The sequence below is a fragment of the Caretta caretta genome, chromosome 9 (assembly GCF_965140235.1).
Source record: "Caretta caretta isolate rCarCar2 chromosome 9, rCarCar1.hap1, whole genome shotgun sequence".
Classification (NCBI taxonomy): Eukaryota; Metazoa; Chordata; order Testudines; family Cheloniidae; genus Caretta; species Caretta caretta.
Genome location: NC_134214.1, coordinates 25,252,514 through 25,268,721, shown reverse-complemented (window position 1 = coordinate 25,268,721; position 16,208 = coordinate 25,252,514). Strand labels below are relative to the sequence as shown.

Sequence of the window (16,208 nt, the reverse complement as noted above, 5' to 3'; positions counted from 1 at the left end):
ATGTGCCATTGTTATTTTTTTGCCTTGAAGCATTTTTATGCTGCTACTCCCCCTGAAAGCCAGTCAATATCTGTTTTACATTCCACACAGGGCTCGAGCTAGCATGCTAAAAATAGCAAGGTGGAAGTTGTGGTTTGGGCAGCAACTCAGGCTCTCAAGCCCACCCAGCCCTAGGTCTGAGCTCAGATGGCTACCCCGAGTCTTCACCAGAGCCACAACTTCCAGCTGCTATTTTTAGTCTGCTAGCTCAAGCCCTGCCAGCGCAACCCTGTCTACCCAGGCAGGGAGGCATGTTCTACCTGCAGTGTAGATGTACCCTAAGAGCACTGGACGAGTGGACTGGAGGGCTCCCAATATTGTCACTGAACATGGGGATTTAGCAGCAGCTAATAGAGCTGGAGACTACATTGGACATTATTCTATCCTGTATAGTTACTATCCTTGTGTGTATGTTTTGATTAGATTTGCTCTAGCTGAGGGATATAGCACAAAATATTTTTGTCACGTGACTGGTTAAAAAAAATCAATCAGGAGAGTCCAAAAAAATGGATCTATTAAAAATACACACTGTATCAGTTAACATTCAAAATCTACAAATGGGCATTTTGACACAAAAAGTAGGGACATTCCATTGAAAAATATTGGATTGGGAGAATCTTCTATAGGGAGAGAATAGATAAATGGTAAATATGGCACTGTCATTTCTAACTGGTAATTATAGAAATACTCAGTAACTATGACTTCCTTTCAGAACCATTTAGCAACATTGGATGCTTTTCTCCCCTTTAGAAAATAGAATGTTCTGAGTTGTAAATTACTTGTTAGAATTATGACCACTACCTGACATGAGAAGGGTTTTCCTTTATAAAGATTTATTGCAAATGCACGACAAGACAAATGTCTGCAATCACTGACTGCCACAAGTTCAACAGTAATTGCATTTGCTGTAACATCACTAAATATGTATCAGGTGCATAAAAATCTATTTTAATGATGTCTCCATGAATAATAATATCCTGTATTACAAAAGAAAAGAGGTAAAAGGTCTTTTACATATCATGAAAAATGTGTTCACAGTGACAGCAAATTATACCTTAAACCCAAAATAAAGCTATCTTGCTCCCTTCAGGGAAGTTTTGTGTATTTTTGTAATTCACTCACTTGGTTTTCAACATAATGCAGAAAAAGCCTTTTTCTCAAAACCATGTGATGATGGAAGCCAAACTACTTATCCTGATATGTATGCAGTAACTACTATACTGACAATCAACAATTTAGCATATAACTACAAACATAGAAAACATCTCTGCTACTGTATTCAAGTTACATATACAGCCAATATCAAAAATACATAACAAAATACTTGGAAAGCAAGATTTTCTTCCACTTGTTGAATGCTCATTTCAGGATGGGAACAGGATGAACAGGAATGCTGGAAGAAGTCTATGTATAAGAACATTCCTGTTCACCACACTCCCATCCTGAAATAAGCACTCAACAAGAGGAAGAAAAAGTTACCATTCTATTTCATTTAAAGAGCGGAAGACGATCTACAAGTTACTTGCAAATTTGAATGAATCCTAATGCTACAAATCTGTATTTCATGTATGGAAAGGCTTAAAATCAACATTAACAAACATGTAAATACAATTAAGATAGAAAACAGCTTTATGAATGAAACATCTAATCCTGAAAACACCTATTATTGGTGTTAGTGATTCCCACCGTCAATAGTCCCATTGACTACTAATGGCAGGAAGCATTATCCTAAGTAGCAATTCCAAGATGGTGTCCAAAAAGGTGGTCTCCTAAAATTCTCTCTGCAAATAGCTAAAAGGTTTAGGGGGAAAAGCAATATATTTATTGAATTAATTGCTGAGCTCTGCTGATGTGCACAGAAGTGCAGAACTCTATTCTTAAAATTTACATGCATTACAAATACAGGACACTGAATGTTCAGATCTATTGCATGCAAATAATTCACATTGTCATTTCTGAATAAAAATACATACATACATAAGAAAGGATCACAGAATCTATTTACATAATTTTTGACAGGAAACGGCACATGAAGTCAAGACTAAATCATTAGCTTAAAATTGCATTTCTAAATAATTTAAAAGTCAAGGACTATACTTCTTGCTAAAAATCCTTCATTCAGTGAAATAGTTTGTAAACACTGAAGATGTACATGTATACAATTTACAGTCTCAGAAGGAAATAAATTTCTGGTTTATCATCACTGCTTGGCTCCATCTGCAAAATGGAATCATCTGTACAAAACTGGTCATTGCCTCCATAGCGCAAAGAAGTACATGCGCCTTCTGGTACACCTCGACCTTCCAGATCCTCCCCACTGAAGTCATTCAGGTATCTTGCTATGTAAGAGCCAGTGGAATGCCTGTTGATAACATGAGCTGATACTGATGGTTTGTTTCTTAGCACTACCCCTGCTATGCTGCTAGCATTAGAAAGTTTTTGCTTGTTGGCTTCTTGTCTTTCCTTAGCACGACTAGCAATATTGCGTACTCTGCTTTGACTTCTGGATGACAGTTTTCTGACCAATGCCTTGGGGCAATCATCATCATTCTGCTTAGAATACAAAGTTTGACAGTTGTCCTCCTGGTCAAAGGACACCAGTTTTCGCAATTGTTCTGTCAGAGTGTCTGTAGATTGTGGTCTCTTAGTTTTCATAGCTGCAACTTTCTTGTCTCTCATGCCAGATGTAATAAAGCTTCTACTTATGTATTTGTACTTGCTTTCAAAATTGCAGGAGATATCCTCTGATGTCAAGTCTCCCAGGCTCTTGGATTTGCAAGGACTAGGCTGTTTGATGACTGTAGTAGGAGGGTAGGGCAAAGTGTTCTTGGGTGTAGGTGAATGCATATTAAGTCTGGATCTTTGGGAGACATACAACAAATCATTTCGTGTATCTGAAGTTTGCAGATAATTATTATGCAAAAAGCCAACACTCTGAAATGCTGGGTAAGGAAAACTTTGATTTCTTGCAGTCCTAAAATTATTTGAATTATCCAGGGCAGCACTGTGAAGGTCCTCGTTAATTAAATTATTCCCAGAGATTCTCTCACAGTAGTATACTGAGTCCTGATTATGCTTCAGTTTCAAAGAAGCAGCAAGTTGGCTCATATCTTCTCTCTTGAATTCATATGCAGTTATCAGGAGGTCTTGGGAATCTCCCTCTACTTCCATAAGACTGCTGCCTGCTGAGGTTATACAAGCAGGAGGGTCAACTATTGTATCCTCCAAAGTGCAGGAACTGCAATCCTCAAGGGTTTCCCAATTTGTTCCACACTTCCTTTTGGGATTTGCTGTTAGCAAATGGAGAGAGGAAGTGCAGGGGGACACTGGAACGCTATTTTCCACACAGTCTGATTTCTTGCAAGCTGGTTCATCTATTGGTTTACAATCAGAGGCTGGTGAAAGAGATGCCTCATGGATAATTGTATACACAGAATACTCTGTTGTCTCAGGGCTGGAGAACATAGCAGTATCTGGTGTTGAGAATAATGGAGATTCAACAGATTTTACATTAGTAAAGTTTTGTTTAAGGGGGGTACTTAGATCAACAGTAAACATGTGTGGATGTGCCGACACCACACTGAAGGTTTGGTTGCTGGTGCCATGAAGACTTGAAACCACAGTCAGATTAGTTTGGTCATCTGTAACATCAAACTGTCCAATCAGTGCTGAGACAGAACTGCTCATCTCGCTCTCGTTTGTTAAAGAAACCTCATCTATGAGACGAGAAACATCACTATCTTGCAGAGCTGCAGTCGAGTGTAAATTGTAGATGTCAGAACAGATGGTGGAAGATATATCAGTCAGTGAAAAAGCGGTTACAGTACTGCTCATAATGACATCATATTTATTATTTTCAAACTCCTGTTCCTTTGCAGAAAGACAACTTCCTGCTGGTGTTTTTTTCTCCTCTTTACACCCTCCAGTCTCCTCTTCTCTCTTTTCATCTGTGTAATTTGTATCTTGTATTTTTTCTGTATCAAGGTCAAAAACTGAATCCTGCCTTATATGAACAGGTTCATTGGAAAGGTGACTTTTCTTATATTCTGTGGAGTGATTTGTCTCAGCTATCCCACTTACAAAGTTGAAGCTTTCTGCATGTTCATGTACAGGTGATTCTGTAGAACTGCCAATTCTGGCGTCACTCTGGGAAGTAGCTTTCTTATGCAGAGATGCAGAATTTGAAGAAGGTGCAGCTTGCTCAGGGGATGAAAAGATATGTTCTTTCCAGTTTGTTTGGTTCACGCTTGTACCATTGTTGCTATCTGCTAAATCAAATAAAAAGCACATTCGTTATACATGTTTTGTTTACTATCTGCTAACAACTATTTTGCCTTTAGACAGACAAATGGAGAATGTAAAATTAGTTACAATTGTGATAAGACTTAATTATGGGGTTGTGCAGGTTTAGTAAAAATTATTTGTGTGATATGAATAAATGGGAAAATATAGTTGTAGGCACTTCATTGAAGCTTCCTTTGAATGTCTATTACATCAGACACCTGATGTAATATTTGTTGTAAATAATGTCAATGAGGTACCATATTTTGTACATGTGGCATTACCTTCAGTTGTGTTCCTATTCAGATTTGTACTATAAAGAAGCATGGTAATAAAGACAGAACAAAACAGCTCTGTTAAACAACATAATATATCTGGAAACAAGAGGCATGTTTATAAGAACTCTGAGTAAAACATCAGATAGTTGGACCCCATGCATAATGTTTTTGGTAACAGTTTATGTGCAATTTCAGATTTAATTTGTGAGTCTCTAACAACATTTAACTTTCTAAACTTCTGCATTCATAAGAGAACTAGATTTTGAATTCCATGAAAGAATATATTTTACATGTTTCTACATTAGCTTATCAAATTCTGGTTACATTTCTACAACTATATAGGCTGAATCCTACCTCCATTACTCATTCCTTACATAGGTAAGACCCCTGTTAACTTCAGCTACACTTTTACCTAACTTAGGGCTGGATATGTACAGCAGGAAATTGACCTTTTACGAATTACAGTTTCTAACATTCAACAGAAATAAGGTACAACTAGAAAAAAAAACCCAAAGAGTAAGGGCCTGGTCCCTCATTTATTGGGCATTCAAAACTCCCAGCATTGGGGTTTATAGTGCACAGGCAATGCAGGATCAGTCCCCGAATTATAACAGTGAAAACATTCCTAATGTTCTCAAGACCAAACATATTAAGTTGAAAGTATCTCCACATACTGATTGAACTGATCCATATTTGATTTCTTTCTGTAGAGAACACAGCAAAATATACAGGGCCAAATTCAACCTTGGTGTAATTCTAGTAAAGTTAGTGAAGAATAATTTAGCCACAGTATTTTGCTGCAATGAGCCTTTGTTGGGTTCAGTTTAGCAGCCTGATGTTCTTTGCTTTCTGTAATGAAATACGGACAATTTGTAACCTGATTATTTCCTTTCTGGGACTGACCTCTCCCCTAGGCTGAAAAATTGGGGCTGAACCTCTTTTTCTACAAATACCATAGGCACTTCACACATGTGCATGTGTCTTTGCCACATCCCTTCCATCCTTGCTCAAGATAAGTACTTCCAAGGCTATACAGATATGTGAGATCCTTAGTAGCAGATAGACTATAACTAAGGATAAGATTTTATCATGTAGGTCATGGAAGTCACGGATTCCATGACTTTCAGAGACCTCCGGGACATTTTCTGCTTCAGCTTCAACCCTGTGCCCTTGGAGCTCTGAGCTGCCACAGAAGGCAGGGGCCGTGGAGCTCCGAGTCTCTTCCCCTGGGGTTTGGAGCCGCTGCAGGCGATGGGGGCCACAAAGCTCTGAGCCTCTGGCCCTGGAGCTATGAGCCACTGCAGGTGGTGGGCGCCTGGAGCTTTGAGGCACTGTAGGCGGGGGCTCTGGAACCGTCAGCCACATGGCTGTGGCTGGAGCCCTCCCCATGTGGCATAGCTCAGGCTCTCAGTCCCCCCCACCTCCATGCAAGGCTTGGGCTTCATTTGTTGTAATCGCGCTCGCCCCCACCCCTACCCCCCCGTTACTTTTATTAAAAGTCACAGTTGCGGACTTCCGTGAATTTTTGTTTATTACCTGCGATCTGTCTGTGACTTTTACTAAAAATAACCGTGACAAAATCTTAACCTTAACTATAACTTTTGAACAGCAATGCCTTATTCGATTATGTCAACTATGTACATGGACCCTGAAGAGGCCACTGTAAAGATTCCTAAGTAACTTACCTTGGGTGGGGCAGACTGAAGGGAGAGATCAGTGCCAGAAAGAAAATCATCAAGGAACAAATTTTCCATTCTGGACCTTGATCTTTCCCCCAGTGTAAGGCATCTGGGAAGGAGTGATCAATAGGGGAAAATTCGTAGGGAGGGAGAGATAAGTAAAACACTAGAAGAAAGCTCCCCTTTTCTGTAAATTAGCAGTCTTCATCTATTTTGGGACTACTGCCCCTGAGCACCTTCCTAGCAAAGGATGTTTCTGCAGAGGAATGAGGTCCAGCCTTTAGTGTTTTATTAACGTAGTGATGGATGACCAGATGGTGATAGCATTACAGATTTCCTCTGTAATGGCTAATGCCCTTTGTCCCCACAGGCCACCACAGAACATGTTGAATGGACTCTGATCCCTTATGGAATAAGTTTATCTGTGGCTGAATATGCTTTGGTGATGCCACAGTTTATCCAGCTAGCTATGGAGGATTAGGGTACCTTCAGGCCCAATCATTTAGAGTGGGAGGAAACAATAAAGATAGAACAGTTCTGCGAAGATACATTTTAGTTGCTCTTCTTGCATCCAGCATGTGCCACACTTTATCTTATAGGCACTGAAACTTTAGGAGAAAAGCTCCTTACTGTGTAGGGAAGGAGTTAGTTGTGAATTATTCTGGAGTATGACCCTAGAGATACAGTAAGTCCTCACGGAAGATACAGTAAGTTCAGTGTCTTTCAAGAGTAGAGGAGATGTGATTGTGACCAGGGAGCATGTCTTTACGGAAAGGAAATAAAAGGAACTGGATGACATCAGTTCACAAGGATGACACCTGTAGCACTGTAGTCAGAACCCAGATTCAGAAAATTGGCCTAACGGTTGTTTTGGATTGAGGTACTGCCGTCAGGCTCAGCTGGTCTCTCACAAGACTTGGAAGAGTCTGTGTTAGACACATTTTAACAATGCAGTGTGAGGTATGATGATGGGAGGATTTAGGCCCAAATCTAGGCCATCTAGCAGAAATCCAGAGGGCCTGGACTGTATAGTTTTCAGGGCTGATCCATCCCGATGCTGGTAGGAGAATTTTATCCAAATTCTTACATAGGCCAAGAGGATGGAAAACTTGCACAAAACTAAGAGAGTCTATAACTGTCGAGGAGTATTCCATCTTGTTTAACGCTTGTCACTCATTAGCCAAACTGTGAGGTTCAGTAATCTGGACAGAGATACAAAAGTGGGTCAGAGAACAGGAGAGCCTGCCTGCTGGACCATGCAGTACATCCTGCCTGTGCAACAGCTCCACTAGCTCTGAGAACCACAGCCTTCTTAGCAAATTGAGGGTGATTAAAAAGGAGAAGGCCACAGTCATTCCAATCTTCTGAATCACTCTTCCGAGTACTGAAAGAAGGAGAAAGCGGAGAGAGGCTGATTCAGTCATTTGTGTCTATTTGTGTCACAATCTATTTCCGGTGACATTTAGTCTGGTTCCCTGGTGAAAAATAACCTCACCTTTGTGTTCTGGCTGAACATGAATAGGTCTGTTTCGGGGTGGCCTAGCTCCCTGGATATCAGCTTGGTTCATGGACCATTCTGAGCTGTCTATCTGCTGATAACTTAGCTTATTCACTTTTGTGATGTGGCCCATTTATGAGGATCACACCAGATCACTGTGTCTCTAGCACGTTGTTGCTTCACAGAACACTGAAGAAGCTTTGAAGTCCCTTCTAATGATGTCTTCTATCTAGCTGCCTGTAGAGTCTTCAGAAATTACCACATCCTCTACCAGGGATGCCCATACTGCAACAGCCTTCAGGCAGAAGAAGAGAGAACCTTTGAATTCTAGGACTCTGCAGAATTTCAGGGCTTGCTAACTAAGTCTTATCCTTTATTGGGATTTTCCCATTCCTCCCTAATGACTTATTTGAAGGAGGAATACAGGGGGATGGCAAACTTTGTTTTCATTTTGCTCACTGCTCCGCCAGAATCAGCTTTTAAAAGCTAGGGACCAGATTCTGTTTCTTCCAAGAACGCAGGGAAGTAGGGCAAAGATGGCTTATGGCTATAGACTTTCTCTTGCTAGGAGCCTGGCTAAGCCTGCTCTAATTTAAGAGTGGCCGCAATGGCTCTGTAGGGTGCCAGTCCATAGCCAAGAATAACCAGAATGCAGGCACACTCTGGCCATGCCTTCTGCCACCGATATGGTCCAAGCATGCTTCCTGCATCAAGAACTGAAAAGGGAACTGAAAAGAGGGCAGCTCTTCACTATCTGAAGAAACCCCTTATTCCCTGAGGGGCCATTCCTGCCAGGTGAAGAGCCTTTTTATATTACTGGAACAGCATGAAGGGGCTAATCTGGCTTTCGGATTACAGTGCGTAAGACAGGAGTGCTGAACTGCTGCTCTGCACTGCCAAAAGCACCGAACCTGGAGCAAGGGTGCAGGGGGTATGGCAAAGCCCTGGAGCCATGGAGGTGTCTGAATGGAGTATTTGCAGAACGAAAAGTGCCGCTCAGATGTTTCAGACTGGGTGAGAGCTCTGGATCAGGAACAAAAAGGTCTCAGACATCAATACCACACAATTACAGACTTTCTGGAACTATTCAGATGCTCGTTTGTGTCACCTGTTTGGCACACTGAGCTGGGTCTGCATTTCATTTGCCCAGGTTTTACACCAAAGGCCACTGGATTCACCCCAGTATATCAGATATCAAACTCAGGCCAAGTGGATTTAAATACTTTTGTGCTGAGTAACTTCAAGAATCAAAACATACTACATGTGAACGTTTATATTTAATCTAGGAATATAAAAAATAACTAAGATTCCAGCCTCGCCCACCATTTTCCACATATAATCCAGGTTTATAATTTTGTAAAGTTAATTTTAAAGGACAATGTCAAGGTTCTTAGATTCAAAATTTGACCTACTTTTTTTCCCCTTTTATATCTGTTTGCAAAGTCCATGTTTTTCTTTATATACAAAACAAATGCTTTTCTTTCTTTCCAAAACAAATGCTTCCTGCTTTTTTTCCCTTGAATAAAAAAATTAAAAATACACAATGCCAGCTCTCATGCGTAAACTCACAGTAACAAACCCAGAGCTTGAAAATGATTGAAGAAAAAACAATTTTGGCAAGGATGTAGATTTCATCTTCAAGCTTCTAAAGGATACTTAAAAAATCAACTGCTAATAAACTAACTTTTTAAATCATGAAAAGAAACTTGACAAGTGTTCTTTAAGCAAATCTGTGGAAAATACTGTAATCCATTTGCCTAGTTTGGGGAGAGGAAACTTTTCTTGGGTTTCACTTGTCAGGATACAGGAAGAAGTTTAAAAATGCAAGTGACTGTTTTGTTGCATATCACTTTGATAAGCATAACAGTCATTTTACATCCTGTTGGGCTTGATCCTGCAGTCCTTATTCACATGAGTTCAATGGAACTACTCATATGAGGATTGCAGTACTGAGTTTAATAAAATGGTTTTAAAGCTACTGCAGTAAAAGTCACTTTGGAAGCATCTTACCAGAGGTATTTTCTTTTCTTTTGGTGTCTTTAACCGTTTCACATTCTGGGGAAGACAATCCCATCAGAAGGAACTTGTCAACTGGCATAGAAGCAGGACGTGCTTGCAAACTCCTGGTTGTACGCCTTATAACTCCTTCCTTGTCTTTCATGTCTGTTGGCTCAGAGGTACCGTCTTTAATTTCTGTAGTTTCCTGAAAGCCCATTTTGCTCTTTTTCCTGCCTTTTGCCGGAGCACTGGCTGTGCGTCGGAGAATTCGATCACCAATTGATCGTTTCCGCACGTAATGCCCATTGTTTTCAGCAGAATTGGGTTTAGGATTCTTGTTAAACAACCCTTTGAGTCCTATCAGCTGCCTATTCTGAAAACAAGAAAACAAACACATTCTTTAAGTTCAGCCTGTGATTTAAACTGCTATTGAATACATATGTGTGAATCATGAATGCAACATCAAAAAGCAAAGCAAAGCAAAAATTCACACCAACTAATTCACACATATTCAGACCAGGAAACAATCAGCATAGGTCACCATGAATTCGTGCATGTATGAATTCCCCCTCATTCGGAAGGCAGCCTGCCATAATTATTGTGGATCTTTACTAGAAGTTTCCTAATCAGAGCTGAGAAGATTGTAAGAAATGCTCTGTAGTGACAGGCTGCCCATTAACATAGAGTTTTATGACATGGGCCTGATCAAAGCAACATTTAAATATTTCAGACTCTTAATGAGGAATGAAGAGATACAGTAGTTATGGTACATCATGCGACTGGGAACTGTTTGATAAATCTGTGCCCAGCAAGTGCAAAGTGCATGATAATGAAGACTACCTTAGTGGCTCCTAGAAAGTGCAATATAGTATAACTGGGATTGAGGATTAAAGGACTCCACTGAAAGGAAAACAAATGCAAACATATTTGGCTAACGTTTTCAAGGCTGTGACACAAGCAAGCAAGATAGGTGGTGTAAGTAGTTCTCTATAGTTAAGTCATTTAAAATAGATTATTAGTCTTACACCAATCTCATTCAGATACACACTTCACTCGGTATCCTCGGTTATACAGGGTATGGAAAGTATTAAATATAGCTTGTAAAAAAAACAATACAGTCCATCATTATAGTAAGCATTTGGTGGCAGAGCAAAATTTTAAACAGAAAAGCTCAAGCCTTACAGGGTGTTTTTTAAATCCTCTCCTAGTGCTACCATTCAGCCCAATTATACTAGGAAATTACTCAGAAATTTTTTCCCCTTAACTCTGTCCTCTCTGAAGTGTATGTGAGCCAAACAGCAATCCCTGTTGAACGTCAGTGACATGGGATTTCACTTGTATTCACTTGTGCATCTGAATACCTACAGATCCTGTGAGCCCCTATACATTTTCTTCAGTCCTTTTAATTTTCATTTAAGATGGATTTAGTGTTGGTGAAAGATGCCAGACTGATCACTTTGGAGACTGAGGATCTCTGTGTTTCCACAGAACAGAAACAGCCCAGGCAGTGTCAATGCAAGTTGCTCAGCGATGGCCTCCACCCTTTGTTGAAGGGACCACTTCCAGAGGTAAGAGCAAGTAATTCAGTTCCCATGTGCATTCAATCCCACGTATATGCTGAGACCAGAGTGCCAATTGTGGGGTAAACTCCTGTACACATGAATCTGGACTGACATCGCCAACTCATTTAACATAGGGCAGGATGTTTATGAAATGGTCATGAATTCAGTCACTGTTGATCGGACGGTGTTAAAACTGGTGACCTAGGCCCCGTCTACACTCGCCTTTTCCCCTCAAATGTTTCCGCTGACGCAAATCTACTAGTTGGAGCAACTGCAGGGGCTCTAGTGCATACAAAGTGCGGGTGGTGTTGCTTTTAGATCTTGTTGTTTAGATCTGCTCTGAGCAGAGAGAGAGACTCTGAGCTACCTAATTCCTCTTTTCACACTCCTTAAAAAATAAATCTAAATATAGTCATTGAAATGAAAGTCCTTTTTGTTCTTGGTACCCCTCTCTGTTTTAATTATCTTATCTATGCCATTGACTTCTGGTAATTCTTTTAACCCCCTATTTATAGTAACTTGTATACCTCTTGTAAAGAGTTGAACAGAGGTAGCTAACGCTGAAATAATGAGTAATGGACTGAGCTTTTGCTTTCATTTTAAAACTTGAAGTTTTAAAATTTTTCATCTGAAAAAACAGAAAAGCAACAACACTTCACATGCTAAAACTTAAACGGTTGAGAATTAAAATTGGAGTTTAAAATGTCTTGTCAAATACCCAGAACTAATGGTGTGACTACAGCTCGACAATTACTTTTTAAAAATAAAGTAACTTAAAATGAGCCTATAGGGATGTACATACTGTACATAGGTGAGAAATTAATATTAGGTGACAAAGAAAAGAGGATTCACTGTTATGCGTGCTAGGATTATGGCAATAATATTGCTTTGAGGTTAAAGAGATCTTCTGCAAGCGTCGGGCGGGGGGAATTTTATATTATGGGCCTTATTCTCCATCACCCTGTGCTTTGTGCAGTCATTTACATAAGGGCTAAGGGAGTGAAACTGCACTGGTGTAAATGATGACACAAGGTGCAGAGCAGTAGAGAATTAGGCCCTATCTCTCTTGTTATTGTTGCTGTTGTTTTGTATATTTTGCTTTTCTCTGAAGCGTTAGGTGTTAGCCCCTGCCAGAGGCAGGACACTAGATTTGATAGACCACTGGTCTGATCCAATATAAAAAATGCCATGTTCCAAAATTGTAGGAATCAGTCAGAGCCCACATTAGTTCTACGAGGTTATACTGATGCATCTTAATCCATTGTTGCCAGCAGTACGATATAGAAACATTTGTAAAGTATTTATGTTCCCATGTATACCTACTTTTCCATAGATTTCATTGATTGTTATATGGACAAATATGGAGGCTTCAGTCAGTCCCTCTAAGTACACATGACGATAGCCTAATAAAATGAGAAAACAAAGTAACAAAGAATCAGCACTATGTATTTTATGTGCAGTTAGCAAGGCTGTCCATACAATGTCTTTTGCAATTATACATTACATATACAGTAACTCTGAGCAATTGTTTATTTATAATAATACAGTCCCCTTCCATAACACCTTCCATCTGAGAACCTCAAATGGCTTCACAAACATTAATGACTTTAGCCTTACAACCCCCTAGTGAGGTAAATAAGTATTTATCTCCATTTTACATTCTCTGCTTTAACTACAAAACTATCCTTCCTTCTATTTTCAACTAAATATCAAAGTCAAGTCAATGAGTGGAACTAACCAGGCACAAGACTGCTGAAGGCCACAGTTCTTTGTCCAACAAAATCTCGACCAATAGGATCATGGTCCCAAACAAGAAATCGAACCAAAGCTATTTCAGGCATGTGGATGGTAAAAGTGAGAGTTTCCTCCCAAACAGGGTTAAATCCTATGGGACAAACAGAATAGAAAGTCAGGAAAATACAAAAGCAGCAGCCGATGATGATGTCATTATCTGTGAAACACCAGAGGTAAGGAAACCAGCCACTCAAACAGACCTGATGCACAAGTGAATGTACATTATTTCCCATAAAACCCCTAAGAGTCACTAGCAGACAAATAAATGAAGAAGCTGCAACATAGCCATGTCCCTTCTCTAAGTGGGAGCTTTGCTTTGTGGTTGCTACATGGGAGTTGAGCTGTATGCCTGGCAAGCCCAGAGGATGGAGTGAGGAGAATAGCTACTAATGCAGTCTGTGTAAATTACAATGCACTATGATGTGCCAAGGCAGCTGTGCGAAGAGACCCATATGCAGAAAAATGAGTGGTATCTCTCTGGCAGCTTTTATGAACTACAGAAAGGGTCTGGATTGAGCATCTGGCAGAGAGTCTGCATGTGGCAGCATGGCAGGGCAGATTGCTGTGCTACTAGTGTGATAGGTCAAGCTGAGATGGGCCAAGATGCCCAGGAACTATCCCTGTGTTTCTCCACGGGTCACTGCCATTCATGAGAATTGACAGCCACATCTCCCTGGCCGTTCCACTCTGTTGCTAGCCTTGTGTCCCATAGGAGCTGATGTGGCAGAGAGGCTTCTATGGCACGGTTTGTTTTCATTTTGTTTCTCATTATTTGTATATACCATGCATGTATGTACGATAGGTACTAGGGACTTCTACCTAAAGGAGACATAAGCAGAGTCCAGGGAAAAGAGAGATTGTGAGGAAGGCATTCTCCCTTCTCAACCACTCCATTATCTTATTTTTCCCACTCCTGCAATTTTTGGCTAGAAAGCAAAATTTTAAAGCTCAAGATCCAAGAATATATCATCCATCAAAAGATAGTCACTTGGTTCCATGTGCTATCAAGCTTTGCAGTCTAACACTGATGTGAAAAAAAATTAATACAGGATCTGACTGATATAGTTGACTGCAGATACAGAATTTTTCTTAACCATTTTGTTTTTCTTGGTTCTGGTGTTGGTCGTCATCTTACCTGCAGACAGCTTTTGTCATGTCGCTGTTTCCATGATTCTACCGTGAGCAGGTCAGTTACTACTCACACATGCCCTCTTCCCAGGACTCTTGTTAAAAATTGAAGGGTTAACCTTGTTTTCTTCTCCTCTCACTAGCTAGGAAATTCCAGCCCATTCTTCACTCTAAAGGGACTGTGGGCTTGAACACATCATAACTATGTTACCTGTCTAATTAAGGACCAGATCCTGCCACCCCTTTCACATGCTATGTAATAACTTACCCTGCAAACTGTCCCATTTTAATCACTATGGGTACCTTCACCAGTGTTAGTGTTCAATGGGACTACCAGCATAACAAGGTATTACTATAGTATTACTTAACAGGAGGCAAGCATGTCAGAATCTGTCCCTAAGAGTATAATTCAATAACCATTGGAGAGAGAATTACACATAGATGTAGCAGAGAAGACTAGACCCCAAAAGACTAAAATATTCAGGGCCTGACTCTTATCTATGCCCTGTTGCCTCTATATAGCTTTGGTGGGGTAAAAGGGCCATAAAGGGGGAGAAAACAGCCTCAGGAAATGTTCTCTACACAAGGAGACCCTCTGGCAAGAGAAGAGCTGGCAGAGTAGCTCTGTGCTAGCCTCCTCCATGTCCCTAGGTGTATGCCAGGAACAAGTCAACAATAATTTATAGTCAAATACTATCAAAAACTGCAGACCAAGCTAAAAATCAGCAAGGAAATTTCACCCTTGTCAATCACTAGAAGGTAATTCTCAAACTCATCAGGGACATAATAACATGGAGAAGGATCAGAATATCACACAAGGACAATCATGAAAACTGGAGTTATAGAAATGGGATGAAATTGAATGGTGAAAAGTGTACGGTCATGCACGTAGGGACTAGCAACAAGAATTTTTGCTACAAACTTGGGATTTATTGGTTGAAAGTGACAGTGGATGAGAAAGACATGAGTATATTGGTCAACTATAGGATGACTATGAGCCGCCAGCGTGATGTGTCCATGAAAAAGCCTAATGCAATCCTAGGATGCATCAGGCAAAGTATTTCCAGTAGAGACAGGGAAGTGTTATTACCATTGTACAAGGCCCTGGTGAGAACTCATCTGGAATACTACATGCAGTTTTGGTCTCCCATGTTTAAGGAAGATTAATTCAAACTGGAACAGATGCAGAAAAAGGCTACTGGGAGGACCAGAGGAATGGAGAACCTGCCTGACACGAGGAGACTTGAGGAGCTTGACTTGTTTAGCCTAACAAAAGGAAGTCTATGGGAAGATATGATTGCTCTCTATGAATACATCAGAGGGGCAAACACCAAGGAGGGGGAGGAATTATTTAAGTTAAGGGACAATGTTGGACAAATGGATATAAACTGGCCTTCAACAAGTTTAGGCTTGAAATTAGACAAAGCTTTCTAACTATCAGAGGAGTGAAGTAACTGGGTCCCATAACACAATTGTTATTGGAGTGTGGAAAATTCTGAGTCTAACCACTTCCTAACTTGGTTTGGCTGGCCAATATGGACATGGCAAACCATGCCTGAATAACTGCATTATGTAGCGCCCTACATTACAGCATAGTATGGCCCCATTTACATTGGTTGACCAAACCATATTAGCATGTCTAAGCATGGACATGTTTTACACTTTTAAGAAATTTGGGCTAAACACAGTTTCTAACACACTTTTGTCCAAACCGTATCAGCAATGGCCAGCTGAAACTGATTTTGCTGGAATTGATGTTAAACACAATTTCTCAGAATGATTAAAAACCCTGTATAGGTGGGGCTTAAACCAAATGAGAAGAAAGTCCATGCAATCCCTGAAGGATTAGTAGGTCAGCAGTTGTCACCCCAGCATTCCACAGCTCACCTCTGCATTGATCTAGCAATATGTTTTTCATTATTTGAAAATATGGTTGTACTTCATATTAAGG

At 40.3% G+C, this 16,208-nt stretch overlaps 1 protein-coding gene across 9 annotated transcripts in view; it reads right to left on the bottom strand.

The window, feature by feature from the left end:
* Positions 1–855: 855 nt before the first annotated feature.
* The window catches only part of PLCH1 (phospholipase C eta 1), a 158,769-nt gene continuing 143,416 nt past the window's right edge, over positions 856–16,208 (bottom strand). For 4 of the 9 annotated variants that reach the window (XM_048865258.2, XM_048865253.2, XM_048865259.2 and 1 more), the window contains 5 exons: positions 13,074–13,220; positions 12,659–12,738; positions 10,614–10,673; positions 9,786–10,146; positions 856–4,307 (listed from right to left, as the gene is read on the bottom strand). In XM_048865258.2, coding sequence (XP_048721215.2) covers positions 2,203–4,307; positions 9,786–10,146; positions 10,614–10,673; positions 12,659–12,738; positions 13,074–13,220 — 2,753 coding nt within the window. In that variant the 3' untranslated portion in view covers positions 856–2,202. Of the gene's footprint in view, positions 4,308–4,604; positions 4,634–9,785; positions 10,147–10,613; positions 10,674–12,658; positions 12,739–13,073; positions 13,221–16,208 lie in introns of all 9 variants that reach the window. The other 5 variants (XM_048865260.2, XM_048865261.2, XM_048865254.2 and 2 more) reach the window with 5 other exon arrangements.